This window comes from Zootoca vivipara, chromosome 6 (assembly GCF_963506605.1).
Source record: "Zootoca vivipara chromosome 6, rZooViv1.1, whole genome shotgun sequence".
In the NCBI taxonomy this organism is placed as follows: Eukaryota; Metazoa; Chordata; class Lepidosauria; order Squamata; family Lacertidae; genus Zootoca; species Zootoca vivipara.
In genome coordinates, this window is record NC_083281.1 from 55911695 (window position 1) to 55928734 (window position 17040).

General features: G+C 42.3%; 1 protein-coding gene across 2 annotated transcripts; it reads right to left on the reverse strand.

Moving 5' to 3' along the window:
* Positions 1 to 482: 482 nt before the first annotated feature.
* On the reverse strand, positions 483 to 15295 carry ZDHHC1 (zinc finger DHHC-type containing 1). Of its 2 annotated transcripts, none has more exons than XM_035118047.2 (12): positions 15104 to 15295; positions 11064 to 11162; positions 9692 to 9910; positions 9092 to 9267; positions 8213 to 8314; positions 7148 to 7272; positions 6657 to 6815; positions 5739 to 5851; positions 4282 to 4367; positions 3677 to 3746; positions 2212 to 2323; positions 483 to 1081 (listed from the first exon to the last, which is right to left on the reverse strand). In XM_035118047.2, the coding sequence occupies exons 3-12, from the start codon at positions 9908 to 9910 to the stop codon at positions 546 to 548; spliced, it is 1698 nt and encodes a 565-aa protein (XP_034973938.2). In that variant the 5' UTR covers positions 11064 to 11162; positions 15104 to 15295; the 3' UTR covers positions 483 to 545. The 2 variants fall into 2 exon arrangements, with proteins under 2 accessions (XP_034973938.2, XP_034973936.2); XM_035118045.2 differs by having other exon boundaries at positions 3677 to 3770; positions 15104 to 15294.
* Positions 15296 to 17040: the final 1745 nt, after the last annotated feature.

Below are 17040 nucleotides of genomic sequence, written 5' to 3' on the forward strand. Positions count from 1 at the left end.
CATTACAAGGCAAGAATAAGTCATCATAGAAAAGAGAAAACCCTTTCAGACAGAGACAGAAAAACAGGGAGCAGTTTCCAGAGGAAACTACTATACACTGCTACTGTAGGACGAGTGACTTTCCCACCATACTCCTTGCACTGTTGTGGTAGCTGCTTTTGGCACCCCAAAGGAATACGCTGCGTTAAGCAAAGGGCACAGGCTTGCTTCTGTGGGATCTGTAAGAGAGCTTGAAATACGAATCCAACCACCTATAAGGCTTAGCCTTAAACTTTTAGACCTCCTGGTACCCATCAGTGAGGAAAGATTGTTGCCCAGGAGCTGATTTCTACAATTCCATTTGCCTTCAAAGACAAAATGACTTCCCTGCAAAAGCTACAAAGATGATGGAATAAGCCCTCTCCCCCATCCACAAAAGGCAGGTTAACAAGGAGCCATGACCAGCCAGCTCCAGAGAGCAAGACAGATGACTCAAGATTAAATCCTTGAACATGAATATATTTGGAGAGTGAGCAGCCCACATATCCCTTCTTCTGCCTTGGCTCTTAGGCTGCAGTTGAACTGGTGGTTGAGTCCCATACGTGGCAGTCCTGATCATCCACGTGCCGTTTACTGGAGCATTTTCTGTGGGGGGGTTCAAATGATGTTTCACTGGACCAGGGTTTGGGGACAGGTGGCTCCCCACTGCTTTTGCTCACAAAGATGGTTGGGATCTTAGGAGACAGTTCCAGCTCTTCCACCCGCTGCCTTGCAGGTGGCTGACAGTTCTTGTCTTTTGGGTTGTGCGTGGTGTTCTGGTGCTTCTCTCCTCCCCCTCTGGAGTGGACGGTGGGGAAGGGGAGATGCCGAGCGTTGCTCTGGGAAGCTGCATTTGGGGCACTGCTCCCCAGACGCGTCTGAGCCACGGGGATCTCATCCATGGACTCTGCTGACTCGGAATGGTAGTCAGCTGGAGGACCTGCAGCCTGGACAGGACCATTGCTGCCTGTGGGTGTGACTATTTTGGGAGGGGCAGCCGGCATGGGAAGGCGAAGGCTGGAGGACGAGGATGTTGAGGAGGTGGCACCTGTGATGGAAAGTTCTGTAAACATAAGAGGAGGAAGAGGGTGTTAGGAAATGATATTTCCCTCCTTCAGCAGCAACGGAGGGGAACCTCTAGACCACAGACCAAATTAAGTCTGGAAGGGCTCGTAATATGCCCTGTAAGGACATCTTCCACAAACCACACATGATCTTATATGTGGTATCAGATGTGGGCAGGTAGAGATGTGGCTGCAAATCAGTAATTGGAAACCTTAAAGTGTGCCCCTGATTGTTCTTTGGCAAGTGAGGCTTGCCATCAGCATCAATCACCTGATTGGTGGTGACAACAAGCCTTGCAGGGATTGGCTGTGCTTCTGAATTCCCAACTGGCATGTTTCAATTAGGAACTCTACAGTGCAGCCAATCCCCACACAGAGGGGTTTGCTTTAAGTACTGACCAGCATTTACACTAGTAAGTTCTGTTGCATCACCTGATGACTGACAGGAACTGACAGGTAGGCCACCTTGCCCACCTACCATACTCATGGGGACTCAGGATCAGGCCCAGCAGCTAGATCCTATCCCCCACCCCTGTTCTACAAGAAAGGCCAAGAGGCAAACAGAACAGTGCTCCAGTCTCCATAGCTTTGGAGTATGAATCTACTCTTTGGCATGTAGAAAGAAGTGAGCTAGAGAAAGGAGAGGTGGCAGCTCTGCAGTTAAATCTGGAATCTACTGATTGGTCAGCTAGTGGTCACATGTGATAATAAGGAGTTATATGGTTTCTGCTGCTGAGAAGAAATGCTCCACTGTTTAGAGGCTGTGCAATGCTGCAGGAAGAGAAAATGAGGTGCCTCCCTAAAGGCTGTTTGGCCTGGAAAAGAGTTTTCCACAGAACTCCGATCAACCTAAGACAGCTGTGGTTATGGATCTCTATGGCATTATCTTACTTTTCCTATTTTATTTGGGGGGGGGCATAATTATAAAAAAGAAAAAGAACTGTGCTGTTTAAAACAATAGTACAAAACATGTCTATAACATCCTATATAATGCCATGCCCAAAATTTCTATTCACCGAAAGGTTATTTATTAAACTAAGAAAATGCCTGCCTTCATACACCATTCATGACCCCATAAACTCTATTCTAATACTTTCTACTTCTGACTCTCTCCACCTTTTCCTTTTACCTGGTTGTAAAGCTGGAAGAGAGGACCATGGGCTATCAGCCACCTTGGATCTTTCTTCTGACACAGAAGAGGGGACCTTATGCAACTTCTTTCTCCTTTTCTTCTTCTTTTTCTGAAATTACACAAGACAAAACTGCTTAAAATCATTGCAATTTTAATGGTTAGAGGAGGAGGAGCTAACTTTTTATTGGCCCATGGCCCAGATTCACCCTTGGCCAGCCTACTGGGGTTGAATACCAGTGGTGTGGCCAAAATACACTCTCATGCTACACTCACAGGAATAACCACACAGCCTTCTGCTTCAACTGATCTGTGCCAATCAACTGAAGAGGGAATGTTACCACTCCCTTCCTGCTCATAAAATGATCATTCTGATGACCATGGAGGAAGTAAGTTGTGTTTCAACAGGGAGTGGGCTGAGCAGAGAGAAACAAAAAACAACAATGGTTTTGCAACTGCCACAACAGATGGGGACATGGAGGCAGGGGAAAATGCTTTGGGTGGTTAGCCAATCCCGGATTAGGGTAACAAGGAAGGACCTGGATGACCAGAGTTAAAATTCCCACTGAGCCTTGAAGCTCACGGGGTGACCTAGGAGCAGTCACTCTTTCTTAGTCTAAAAACCTCTGAGGATAACATGGGGGGGGTGAGTAAGGGCAAAGAACAATGTGGTCCCACTGAGCCCCTTTAAGGAAGGAGGGAGGAGAGACAAAAAGTAAAACAAGCAAGATGGTAGGTATCAAACTAGTACCACTTCCTTCCATTTTAAAATGGTTTTATAACTGATGATTGACAGTCAGTGTGAATGTTGATCTGGGGCTTGGGAGATTCAGGTTCAAATCTCTTCTTAGCCATGAAGCTCACTTGGTAATCTTGGGACAGTCACTATTTTTCAGCCTAACCTCTCTCTCTCTCTCTCTCTCTCTCTCTCTCTCTCTCTCTCTCTCTCTCTCTCTCTCTCTCTCTTCTTTCTCTCTCTCTCTCTCTCTCTCTCTCTCTCTCTCTCTCTCTCTCTGTGTGTGTGTGAGAGAGAGAGAGAACCGCCTAGAGGAGGGTTTTTTTTACAGTTAAGTGGTATACAATTTAAAAAATAAAATAATAAATACCCTCAGAATGAGAGATATGATTTTCCATGAAAACATGAAAAAGAAGGAGAAAGTGCACATCTGACCCTTTTCATATTTAGCCTCAGTACAACACTGCTTTCAGTTTAAGAGCATTCAGAACCCCATTCCTCATACTGCCATCAAAGTATGAACTTTGTAATTTTGCTTCAGTGGAAGGATACAAGCAGATAAAGGGCCACTAACCACAGAAGGGAAGATGTCAAGGATACAAGTTCAGCTGTGAAGGATAACAGCTGTAGATGAAAGAGGAAGTGTGGCATGATGACTTATGCCCCAAGATCAGGCGCAGCAGCACAGCCCCAGCATAAAAGACTAGAACTCACAGCTCTAGTTCTCACCTGTGGCTGGTCTCCATCTTGCACCTCTGATTGCTCAGGAGTAAGGATGAGCTTGGTGTCTGAGCCATCGCTGCGAATGCAGAACTTGGTTAGGCTGAAAACAGAACAGGCAGTGCTGATTTCTTACATACCAATCCATCGACATTGCAATAGATAAAAGCTTCACCTCCTTTGTCAGCCCATCAAGCCTTTGCTACTGGAGTTCTAGTCTGAACTCCCAGAATTTCTTCAGAAAGAAGGAATGCCTTCAGTTTTGGTTTTTTTAAAATACAAAAACAAGAAGTAACAAAATAAAAATGTTACACCATGTAAATTATAAAAGATTAACATATTTTCCTCTTCATGTGAAATCCATTTGCAATGTGGAGAATTTCTGTATATTTCATTTTAATAATTTGTATTTAATCTCTTTTCCATAATTTGAGGAAATGCTTTGATAAAAGTTGTTCCATGTGTCCCTTTAGTAACATTTATACACAGGGACGCTTCTCTTATAGCCCATTCACAGAAACAGCTAACCTCTCTACCATACTTGCTGTGACTCTAGAACAGATTCTAGGTAAGCTCAGTTATATGAAAAGAAACTTGGCATCAGCTTTACTCACTCTTTCCCAGATGCTAATCCTGTAGAGTCTTCCACCGGGATCTCAGGATTGGTATATCCAAGGCTTCCTACATAAAACTGCATTTCCTGAAATATGCAAGAGTTATTTTAAAACAGAGGCATGTGAACAACCCAGGCATCCTGGCAAGTTAGTTTCCCTCTCTTTATTGTAAGTCAGAATTACTGTAAAACCCTGTTTCTACAAATGCCTCCATATCGTGGGGCAAGGAAGGAACATTTGGTTATTTAGCTCAGGTGCCTGTAGATTTCAACATCATCGTTACTTTTTAAAGGCCTGGTCCTATAATATATTTTCCCAGAAGGAGGTCCCAGTATATTCCATGGAGTTTGCTCCCAAGTAAACATGAACAGATTGCAACTTCTTAAAAAATCTCAGCCAAAATAAAAACAGAGCCACTTGCATGTAGTTCACTTTTTCTAGCTGTATTCTAGATGATAAAAAGATGAAAGGCTTGGGCAATAGTTTATGAACTATATAAAATTATGCTGTGTTTAGTTGAGCACCAACACTATCAATCACTTCATTAAAAAGTCACTTGCTCTCAATTAATGCCATGTTCAAGTCATGGCTTGCACCTCCCTTTGACAGCTTGGTCTTAGTCTGCACAATTTTCTGCATGTTTCTTACATATTTGAAATTCAACTCAAATCTAGATTCAAGTATGCAACCTAAACTGTCTATGGAAGATCACTTTGTACCCAAAGTGTACAAAATTCACTTGGAATGGATGGTTTCTTTAAATCATACAACTGAATTTATTGTCAATATGAATACTGTCTATACATTCCAAGAGAGGATTGATCAGGCATATGCTGCATCAATTATTTTTTAATTATTTTTAAAATTATTCTTTTTAAAAAAGTTGTAAATGCTGTTTTTCTCTTTAAAAAATAATTTGGTCAGTATTAAATGATCCAAATATAAGGTTGGTAATCCTTGAGTTGATCACTAAACCAAATCAGTGCCCTCTGCTAGAAACATTGAGTTAAAGGAGATTTTTCTATCTATATCAGGGTTGTTAAATCCCAGGACTGTGGATGCAACTTGGCTTGGCATGGGTCCCAATTAGGCCCACAAGTTCATTTCATCCAAACCTGATGCCAGGTGTGGGGCAGGGAGAGGCACAATTGGATCAGCTGCACGACTGAGTTCCCCAATCCCTGCAGAAAGCAGCTTTGCCAGCTCTCGAGAGAAAGACCTTTTATGGTAAGATTTTAAATACATTCCCAATGTAGGTTTTAAAACACCACCACCATAGTGCTGCCTTTTACACTTCATCTCCAAAGAGCAGACAGAGCACTTTGACTATCAGTCTCAGTGGTGGGTGCCACCATGCTGAGACTGGAAGATAAGCTGCAGGAGCCAGCAAACTACTCTGTGTGCCTCGTCAGGTCAGATCCAGCCCATAGGTCACAGGTTAGCCACCCCTGCAATACCTGAATAGGCCTCACTTGAGGAGGGCAGGATTCTAGCTGCTTGGCAGGATCCTTCATCTCCTGTGGGGGGCGTTGCTGCACAATGTATTCGTAGGTGGTCAATCGATGCCACACTAATGAAACGGAAAAGAGAAGAATTAAATGATAGAAAATTTGCCAGCTCATACACTGCATGAATAAAGGTGGAAAAGCTCAAAATTATTAACTAACATCCTCCTTATGGGTTCTCAATAAATAATACATTTTTCATTGTTAAATCAAAGGGCAGAAGTGTTAAGTAAACACTGCATGCAAAACACTCCAATCCAAACAAAACAGTCATGGGTGGTCCTTGGAGAACTGTGATGGAAGAGTACTATGAATTCCATTGTCTATCCAGACTTATCGAGACCATAAGTGAATGTATGCCCCTGCCACCTTCAGCTGCATTCAAACTTTCGAATGAATGGGAAGTTACAATTGCCATTCTGCTTATTACTACCCCACCATTTGAAAGTCGGGATAGATAGACACACACTCAACCACTGGGGAATGGAAGTAGACAACTGTTGGAATAAAAATGCTAAGAAAAGTTAAGATTAATCTGAGCAGAGAGAAGAGAGACCAACTGCTATTTGGCTTCTCTTCTCCCAAAACTGCCTCCTCAGTGGCCAGTTCAGCTGGTTACTTATAAGGGGAATTATGTAACTTTAAGACTTAGTATCTGAATTTGCTTGTCTTTTCTCTTCTCTCATTTCCTTTTTCTGTTGTATTGTGCCTTAGATTGGAAGCCTGTGTGCAAATACTTACTTCTTTTTATAGTCTCTGCAAAGTATTTAAATAGACAATAGAAAACATATCCCAGTTGCTCCTTACACAGCATGTGCACAGCGGGGGTCCCCAATTAACATGAACTGCAGGATAAAAAGTGATACCTACTGAGGTAAATGTGGAAGATCAGCAGGTGACCCAACAGGAATAGAGTCAGCAGCCCCAGGAGAATCAGAACCCCAGTCAAACCCAAAATGGCAGGTCCTTGTGTCTCAATGGGAGCAGCAGGAAGGAACACAAACCACACATCTGTCTGGTTCTTCAGGCCTAGAAAACAGAATTATACAAATAAGGAAACTGAAGCCAAGTCTGGAACCATGGAACATCTGAAGGGGAGTGATACTGAGAAGGTGCAAAATACCTTTGCTGCTCAAAGGGAACAATTTCTAAGAAGCTTTGAGCTTGAACTTCTCTTTTTAGATGTTACCGGTAACTATTTAAGAAATTGCATCATGCCGCTCTTGATCATAGAATGCTGTAATAGTGTATGATAATTGCGATACTTATCACTAGAGGTGCTGCGTGAGGGAACCTAGTTGAACAAAAGTGAAATCCTGTTCACATTGAGACAGTTCCTCCTGCAGAGTGTGGGTTGATACCTTCAAAGTGCTGGTCTGTGCGCAGCCTCATGGGGTTAAGGAAGAACTCCACAAAAACGTAGCAAGCAATGAGTAGGATTAGGAGAAGGCCTAGGATGGCAGATATCACGCTGTTCAGAAAAAGCCTGCCAAAGAAATAGAAGGTCACTTAGCACTACTCTGTCTGTTGAAAGATCCCAGTTCTAGCATTATGAGAGGAAGAAGGTTCTTCCCATCCACTTTCTCCATACCATTCATAATTTTATACAGCTTGCTTTTCTTTCTAAACCAAAAAGCCCCCAACGTTATAGTATTTCCTCATAAGAGCCTCAGAAGGGGCTCATGCCCCTTAATCATTTTTCTGCAACTTTTTCATGCTCTACAACATCCTTTTTGAAAGTCTACTCCCAGAACATGGTATTCTGAGAGGTCACACCATAGATTTGTATAACAGCATTATGATATTGGCAGTTTTGTTTTCAATTCTATTCCTAATGACCCCAAACATGGATTCATATTTTTATAGCTAATGCACACTGGGTTTGTGTTTTTATTGAACTATCCACCATGACCCCTTAGATCCCTTTCCTGGTCAATTGTTGTCTGCTCAGACCACATTAGTGTATAAGTGAAGTTGGGATTTTGTTTTTTTGCCCCAAAGGCCAGAGGGATGTGCATGTACTGTGGCACACACTACAGAACTCTATCACAATTTAAGTTTGACTTGTGACACACATGCCAAAAAAGGTTGGCATCACCTACTTCAGAGCTACTAAAAGAGGACAAAGCTTAACCTTCAGTAGCCAGAAGCAACAGAACAAGAAAGTGAGCTCTATGTCCAGCTGTTTGCTAAATAAGTTCTCATCTGTGCTCCCTTTTAAAAGCTGTTGAAGAAGTAGGCATACAATTCTGGCTAAAAACTTAAGGGTGCTCTCTGATTTGTATGGAGTATGCTGTAATTTTGAAAAGGAGAGAAACTAGGTATCTGGACAATAATGGCTGAAACACAAGGCACAGGGGTGATTCAACAGTCTTGCACAGTAGCTTTGCTTGTGTGGATTAATGCTGTGAAAGACATGACCATACCAATAGTTCCTCTCTCCCACACAGTTGTTGAGCCACATGCAGTGATGATCAAATCCACACACACACTTGTTGCAGGTCCCACAATGCTTTGATCTGGAGCTCCTAACAACAAGAAAGGAATGTTCATGTTAGATGGGAAAAACCTGAAAAACGGAACTAATTACAGTTTGCTGCTCATGCCTGTCACAGTCTGGGATGCTATGTTAGATGCCTAAAACACAAAGAAAAGGGGAAGAATAGCACACCTAACTTCACTAAAGACCAACATTACACACTCTCTTTCTCCTCCTGTTCTCAGGCTACAAACCCAATTGAGCCTACTTATATATTTTTGCAACAATGCAACTCCCACTTAAATGCAATGAAGCAGCACAAGACCATTGCTCTTTTCTTAATTGCTGCTGACTTTTATGCTTCCTGCCAGCATTCTAGCCCCTCTCTTAATGCTACAATAAAAATACTGAAAAACGAGTATGTTGGGCAAGCTGAAATTCCTACACAATGGTGCTGGTGGTTATTGTGTTGTCCATGACTTCCTGCCACCAATGTAGCAGAGCCACTGGCTTCCATTGAAATGAAGCAACAACAAAAACACAGAACCCTACCAACAGGAAAAAGCATTGCCCTGGCAATATTTGCTTCCATAACTTGAACTGAGGAAAAATTAATAACTGGACTGCTTCAGGAACCACAAATGGGTATTTAGTTGACAGCCTTGTGCACAATAAATCTCCAGTTCTCCAACGACGGTAGAATATAACTCCACAACTATTACATGCATGCTTCATCTGATATTTCCAATACTTGACTGCTGTCTGTGAAAGGAATCAATGCAATAAACTTACAGAAAACACAAGGAAGAGCAAGACTATTACTTACACATTGACATCACAGATGTGACAGTGGCGGTTTTCAATGACGTGAGCATGCTGGTTTCGATTGAAAGTAATGAGTGGCCCCTGGTAATTCTTCTCTCGCACACCGTCATCAGCTGGGTCAATAGAAACTGCTGTAAGATGAACAACTAGATGGCAGAGAAAAAACACTCCGGGACACTGAAGTGGACAGTTAAGGGTTGTCTCTACAAATATACTGACAGTTTTTAATCTCTTCAGTTAAGAAAAAGGTCTCTTTTGTCACCAAGTGGGTCAAATGATTCAAATTATCATTCATTCACTAAGGCACAGGAAAAGTAAAATTAACAAGGGATGTGGGCAGCGTTGAGAGCAAAAGGACACAGCAAAAGGGCACGAGCCATTAGTGTACAGAAAGTTGCACTTAATCTTTCAGAAAGTGTAAGATATTACTCAAATGCAACAATCCTAAAAATTGCAGTAAAGTAAGGGTATAGTTTGAATGACAGGAACACTCAAGTGATTTTGCTCACTAAAGGTTTTCTACCATTCCTAAATAACCTCACCAGTAATTGTGACAGCTGTTTTTGCACTACTATGCTGAAACATCAACATGTAAGGATACAATATACCCAGCAGGAACCCAGTGCGCAGGCAGGAGTGGCACAAGGACACCAAAGCCAACCACTGCAAAGAAGAGGTAGAGCAGCCAAGCAACAAACTGGAATGGATGTGGAGGCCAGCTCCAGCCATTTTTCCGGGCATGCTGGGACTGGACCTCATGAGCTGCTTCATCACTCTTCTCTGGTGCTGTCTTATTAGGTGGTTTATTGCAGATGTTCATCTACCAGAAGCAGAAAAGAAAAATGAGGAAATGCTTTCTTGAAAGAGCCCCAGAAGACAAATTTTACAGGGATAAAACCTCTCTCAATCAAAGCTTTCTGTGCAGAAAAGGCCTGTCTAAACACCAGAGGGGTGGCAACATAATGTGCCACAGCTTGTGTAGCTTTATTTATCTGAAAGATCAATTGCATTGCCCAAATATACCCACTTACGTTTGATCTGCGGAACTGGCACTGTTACAGGTGCCACATAATATAATTTGTTCTACATTTGTAGGAAATGGATCTTTAAGTATGGCAGCACCCACACTTTGGAACCTCCACCCACACTTTGGAACCTCCTGCCTATTGACATCAAGCAGACACCTTCACTGTCCTCTTTTCAGTGCCTGCTAAACACAGTTTTCTTCAGACAAGCCCACCCTGATTTGTAGAATGTTCATGTGTGTTTTAATCTGTTTATAGTTTATTGCTGTTTTTTTTTAATAAAAAGTTTCAAATAGTTGCTTTTAACTGTTTCTATTGATAATGTTATTGTTCTGTAAACCACTTGGAGGTTTTTAAAAAGCAGGCAGTGTATAAAAATTATGAAATAAATAAAAAATAAAAAGACCACCCCATAAGACAATACTGCAGCTTGTCTTGTCTCTTTGGAGGTTTGCTTAGGCCAGGTCTAAACGTTACATCTGTTATACTGTTAGGCGTTGAGATAGGTGCAATGTTGCCAAGCATTACACAGTTGCTCTAGGTGAGAACTGTGTAATGCTTTGCATCCCAACTCCTGTAGCTGAATGAGTATGTGTGTTCTAGACTAGTGCATCGTGGAAACATATCTCACCAAACGTAAGTAGTTATAAAGCAAAGTTTTCCCTCCCCTATCCATATGTCTGCCTTTAACCAGCATGTCTAATGACTTTCTGCATTTATGCCAAGTACTTTGACAAGCAAACATAGGGAAGAAGAGACTTGTGTTAAGTCTTATCTTCCTGAGATGCAAAGCAGGGGATTCCATTAGTCACCCTTACTTGATATTTATTACAAACAAGCAAAGACGTCACATGAAAACTCTAAGCTTCACAAGGTGTGTATAACCTGGAGTAACCCAAGGCCACGGAAGACTATAAAAGTTGCAGAAGTCATGGAAGCTTCCCTTACCCCAGCCGCAAGATGGTGGCCTCAGTTTCTCAGTGCAGGCTCCCTTAATCTGATCATGTAGCTCTTAAAATGTTCTCATAAGGCCCACAGTCCTTTTCTCTGTAGTCAGAGTAAATTAGAAGGATTAAATCATATCAAAAACAATATTTTGAAAAAATACATAGAGAAAGGCTTCTGTGCCAAAGTCTTCAATACAAAAATGATATTTTACATTTTAAGTAACACTGTTTTTAAAAACAATTTTGTATCTTTTGCTGGGTACTTTTTGACCCATTTCATCTTAATCCAGTGAAGACAGGTGTGATGGAAAAACCCACCAAATAGGCTATCCTTTATTGCAATGCAAAGCCCACTTCATTCTCTAATATATGAAACTAGCTGAACTACAAAAGCTAAAAGAGGCAAGCTATCTACTGTCTGCTTTGGCTGGTGAAATTGGAACACAACAGACACTTCTACAAGAGATGAAAATTCATGATTCTCCTTTAACAGAGGTTTTTTGTTTTGTTTTTTAAGCAGAGGCTAAAGCAAATGATTTCATGCATTGGCAGAGGAGTGACTTTTGATGCCACTCCCTAGGGAACACAACACTAGTGTATTGCCAGGTCTCCTAGGCACTTTTATTATAAATACACACTACAACACAAGGACTGTACACGTGTGCTCACAATACTCAAATACAAAACACCCAAATTTTCGTAGTCAAGGATTGCAAAATAAAATAAAATTGAAAGAGAAACAGTCTCAAGTGGCAACCACAGAAAGCTTGTGTAGTATGTAGTATTGTCTGGATGTCTCTAGTTAAAATCTGATCTCAATCATGTACGCACTAGATGGGTTTAGGGAAGCCACTATTTTTTCTGATCCAGACTTCTTCATTTGGAAAACAGGGATAGTAATATTAGACTGTTTTACAGGATTGTTGTGAGGATTAAAAGAAAGTGTTGTAAACATTCATATTATTATGAATCACAGCAGATGATTAAGGAGACAAAAAAATATAAATTGATAGCTCTGCAAGACAGCACTTAACAGAAGCTCCCGTACCTAGACAAGTCCTACATTGTACCTGAGGGTTCAGGAATTTACATAGCATCAATCACACTATGATTTCCCTCAACTTGCTGGTAGTTAGAAAGACAAACACCAGAGTTGGTAGTTGAGTGATGTGAGCTAGATGTGTAAAAGCAGCAGGCTGTTAAGTCAGAGAGAGGTGGAGGGTGCCTGATTTTCATTTGAATCCAATGCTATAGGAGAAGCAAGACCAAATTGGATTGTTAATGCTGTGAACACCCTCATCATACAGTCAGGTTGTATATATGTGAAAATAAACCATATATCAGTCAGTCAGGTTGTACCCTGTTTCTCATATTTTAAGACATACCCATAAAATAAGCCATAGCAGGATTTTTAAGCATTCAAGGAATATAAGCCATACCCCGAAAATAAGACATAGTGATAGGCGCAGCAGCAACGCCGGCCGTGGCAGGAGGAGGAGGAGGAGGAGGAGGAGGAAAAAATAAGACACCCCCTGAAAATAAGCCATAGTGTGTTTTTTTGAGGAAAAAATAAATATAAGACGTGTCTTATAATATGAGAAACACGGTATATGCACAGCAGTGACCCGAGGACACATGACCACTGGGAGGAGCGCAGAAGAAACGCCTTGGTACACTTGCATCAGCACAACCAGACGCCTTCATCTGACCCAGCTGCAACAAAACATGTCTCTCCCCTTTTGGTCTCTACAGCCACAGCAAGCACTGTAACTCTCCAACAGTTTGACTTCACCCCCGAAAGTGTACTCTTCCATTGTCTCCCGAGACAGATGGATGTCAACCAAACCATATATCATAAAGACACCACAGTCTCTGCCGAACCTTCTTCCACTGAGTAAGTGCCTGGAACCTCTGGAATCTCATTCTGCTCAAAAATTGGGGTGGCGTGCCAACAATACTACAATCTAGTTCTCACTGAAATGGTAAACCTTTGTCTAGGCTGCACGACTTCAGTCTGTCCAAATAGGGGGGCACTCATATAATGGTATGTCCCCCATTCCAGCTAAATCAGAAGAAAACCATTAATTTCAATGGGTCTACTCCAACTATCACTATTACCTTTTATGTCAAGCAAAATGATTCTTGCCTAACCTTCTCCTAGACAAGCTAGTTTCCACATAGAGAACACTTTTTGTACAAAAGACCATTCAGTTATGTGAGCATCCTCACAGTCTGAAGTGGTACAGCCCTGACACAGGTCTACCACTAGTGTTAGAAACTGAGATATGAAAGCTAGGAGCTAAATGGCACCTTAAACCTAGGTTATGGGCACAACAACAGAATGTCTAGGTGCACTTTTTTAATAACAAGAATACACTGCTGAAAATGAATGTGCTACAGCTAAAATATTATGTTCCATTTTTTCACATGGTCTAGTCCTTCCCCTGTCCACAACCCCTAATATTCTTAAGAGGGTCTCTTCTCCAGTCTTCAGAGTAGCTGGAAGCGGGGAGGCAGAAAAAGGTCCTCCTTTGCTTCCACACTGCAGGGAACCAGACAGAGGGCCTTCTCGGTAGCAGCACCCACCCTGTGGAATGCCCTTCCATCAGATGTCAAGGAAATAAGCAGCTATCTTAATTTTAAAAGACATCTGAAGGCAGCCCTGCTTAGGGAAGCTTTTAATATTTAATGCTTTATTGTTTTAATATTCGATTTGGAGCCCCCCCCCCCCGGAGTGGCTGGGAAGACTCAGCCAGATGGGCATGGTATAAATAATATATTATTATTATTATTATTATTATTAGTATCTGAAATTTTAGGCGCAGTACTGCGCCTAGGGCTGAAAAACTGCTCATGCTAATGAAATCCCGTCGCAAAATGCGCCTAAAACAATGAGAGTTTCGAACACTGTCTACCACCTTAGTAAGAACTAGCTGGTAAGTGGGTGTTTAAAAGTTATCGGAATTATCAAAGGCTAATTGAGGAAGGAAATATAGTGATCTGGTTGGTTGGAACTGGAAGCAAACATATTGTCTCCAAGCTGGGAAGAAGGGGAGTTATTCTTCCACATGCCTTTCCAAGTTCTGAAAAGTGAAAACTGAGATACCTTTCAGAGAAACAGCGGCCCATGCCTTAGAAAATTAGGTGTAGTATATCTAGAGATGTTCAGAGACTACTAGTATGGAGAAATTAAAATGTCAGTTCATACTGTAAATCACAACTGTCCAAATGCCTCAAATTGTATTTAGGAAAAGCCAGCCAGTGGAAGGAAAGAACAAATAATGGAAAACTTGCATTTTCAGTTCTCAACATGCTATGCGGTCCAGCCATGCCCAAGAAGCTCAGTTAAACATCAAGAGAGCCGTGGACTCAAAAAGGTTGAAAACCTCTGGCCGAAAGTGTCTAGCCTCCCTGAAAACAAATCTGGATGTCTGAACTCTGAATAACAAACAGGTTATTTGGAAGCACCCAGTGTTTAACTATACCTGTAACACGGGCTAAGACTTCATGCATCTGATGAAGTGGACTGTAGTCCAGGAAGGCTTATGGCCATAATAAATCTGTTAAGGCTTCCAAGTCCAACAAGCATTTAAAAAAATTAAAAATTCTTATACTGTACTACTGTGTGTCCCAATCAAAGGGGCTCACTCCTAGAAAAGTGTGCACAGATAACTGCCTGCATAACTTCCGAGTAAACGTGTACAAGATCGTGCTTGCTTTTCACTTCGGGAGAAAGTTTATTATCATTCCAGCACTAATTAAACAGAGGTAGATTTTTAAAAAATATTAAAATATTAAAATAGATTTAAACTCGACAGCCAGAGAGAGACAGACCAGCTCTTCTCAGCCAAGACGCCGGTGATGGCAGAGAGTCCCTTCCTCCATCCCAAAAAATACTTCATAGAGGTTCGTGGAAAACCACGAGCACCCCATAAGTCCACGGTCCCCCCTCCCCCCGCCGGTAAAGGCCTCACTCCGACGGCTGAATAAATCCAACCCCCACCCACCGGGGGAAGGGGGGCCCGAGTCCGTCCTCCTCACCTTCCCCCTCCAGCTCAGTGGCGGTTCCGGGCGGCCACGCACCCGCCTCATGCCCGGGATCGGGAGGGCGCTGAGGGGCCCCCTTCCTCAGGGCGGGCCCTGCTGGACCAAAGGCTCCTCGGCGCGGGTCAGGCCGCGGGGCCCGTCTCCATGGCGACCGCAAGGGCAGCGGCCCGACTCCTCCCCCATCCTTCCAAGCCCCGCCCCGCCTCTCTCTCTCCCTGCCGCTCTCAGTTTCCCCAGCGATCCCCAAGGTAGCCCGCCCCCTCCTGGCAGGCACAGGGTACTGCAGCTCTCGCCGTGAAAACACGGGCGTATCCGGCGGCTTCTTTTTTTGGGCACCCGAAAGTCCTAATGCTCCTCGAAGGACAACGGGCTTCTTATCACGCTGCTCGCTTCGGAAGAAGACTCGTTCGTTCCTCACAGCCCCACTCAAACCTCGTTTCAAATACAGAGTGGAGCAACGCCTCCAGTTTGTTTGAAACAAAAGGCACACGAACTCCGGACCGAAGTGCCAAAAGAGAAAAGATTATTCTCCTGCTCATAATACAGTACTGTACCAGAACTCCTGGACATGCAATGAAGCCAAATGTTTGAAGATTCAGGAGAACCAAAAGAAAATGCTTCCTCACACAGCACGTAGTTGTCAGTCATATGGCTGTGGGTTGGTTTTTTTAAGTTGGAATATATATATATTTAGTTATTCGTTTATATCTTGTGTTATTATTTATTGCATTTGTATCCCACTTCTTCCTTCAAGGAGCTCAAGGTGGAATACAGAGTTTTCCTCCTCCAATTCCCACAACCACCCTGTGGGGTAGGTTAGGATGAGAGTGAGTGACTGGTCCAAGGTCACTCAGTGAGCTTCATGGTCGAGGGCAGATTTGAACTCTGGTCCTACTCTGACATTCTTACTGCACTGACTGTCTACAAGTGAGCTTCCATTTGTAAAAAAAAAATCATTTCCTCTTCTTTTAAGAATACTTTGTATACTTGCTTTCTGTGTTGGCTGCGAATTCTCCTTGCATTTTTTAATGCATAATGCATAATGTTTATTTTGATACTAAAAAGGATACACTATTCAGTTAATGGTGTGTTACAGGAAATGGTCTCATTTTTTTTTTGTATTTGCTGTTTATTAATGATGTTTTAACCCATGCTGAAAACCGTTTATTTTGTTTAGATGGTATAGAAATTGATAAAATAAAGAAAAAGTTGAACTATGGAATTCACTAGCACAAGTTGTAGTGATGGTCACCAACTTGGTTGGCTTTAGAAGATAAGTCAAATTTATAGAGAATAAGGCTATCAATTGATACTAGCCACACAATGGTTGTGGTCTACCTCCACAATATTGGAGGCAGCATTTTGTTGGAGATATCAGTTGCTGGGAATCACAAACAGACTTGCTTATGTCCTGTTTATGGCTTCCCATAGGGAACTAGTTAGCTACTGTGAGAACAAGATGCTGGAGTAGAGGGCCCATTGGCCTGATCCGGCAGGACACTTTTTATGTTCTTAAAGTGACACTTTTTCTTCCATGTCACTTGTGTATCTCAGAATATCAAAAACACAGCTGCCTCTGAACTTATGCAGAAAGTCTTGCACCCCCTACAACCACCCACCCACCTAAAATTAAATGACAGGACTTTTGTGGTCTAGCACAGGGGTGGCCAAGTTTAGAGTAACTCCCTAAGGGGGTTGCAGTGGCCAAAGCCAGAGACAAAGAGTGTTATGAATTAAGTAATCTGGAATAGAGACTCTCCTGATTCAGTTTTCACCAGATTAAAGTCCCAGTCCTTTGCTAATCTATTCAGATGTAAGACACACTGGGTTTGATGATATTACTCTCAAATAGATATACAGTACAGAATCTATCTATCTATCTATCTATCTATCTATCTATCTATCTATCTATCTATTGCAGCTATTGTTCT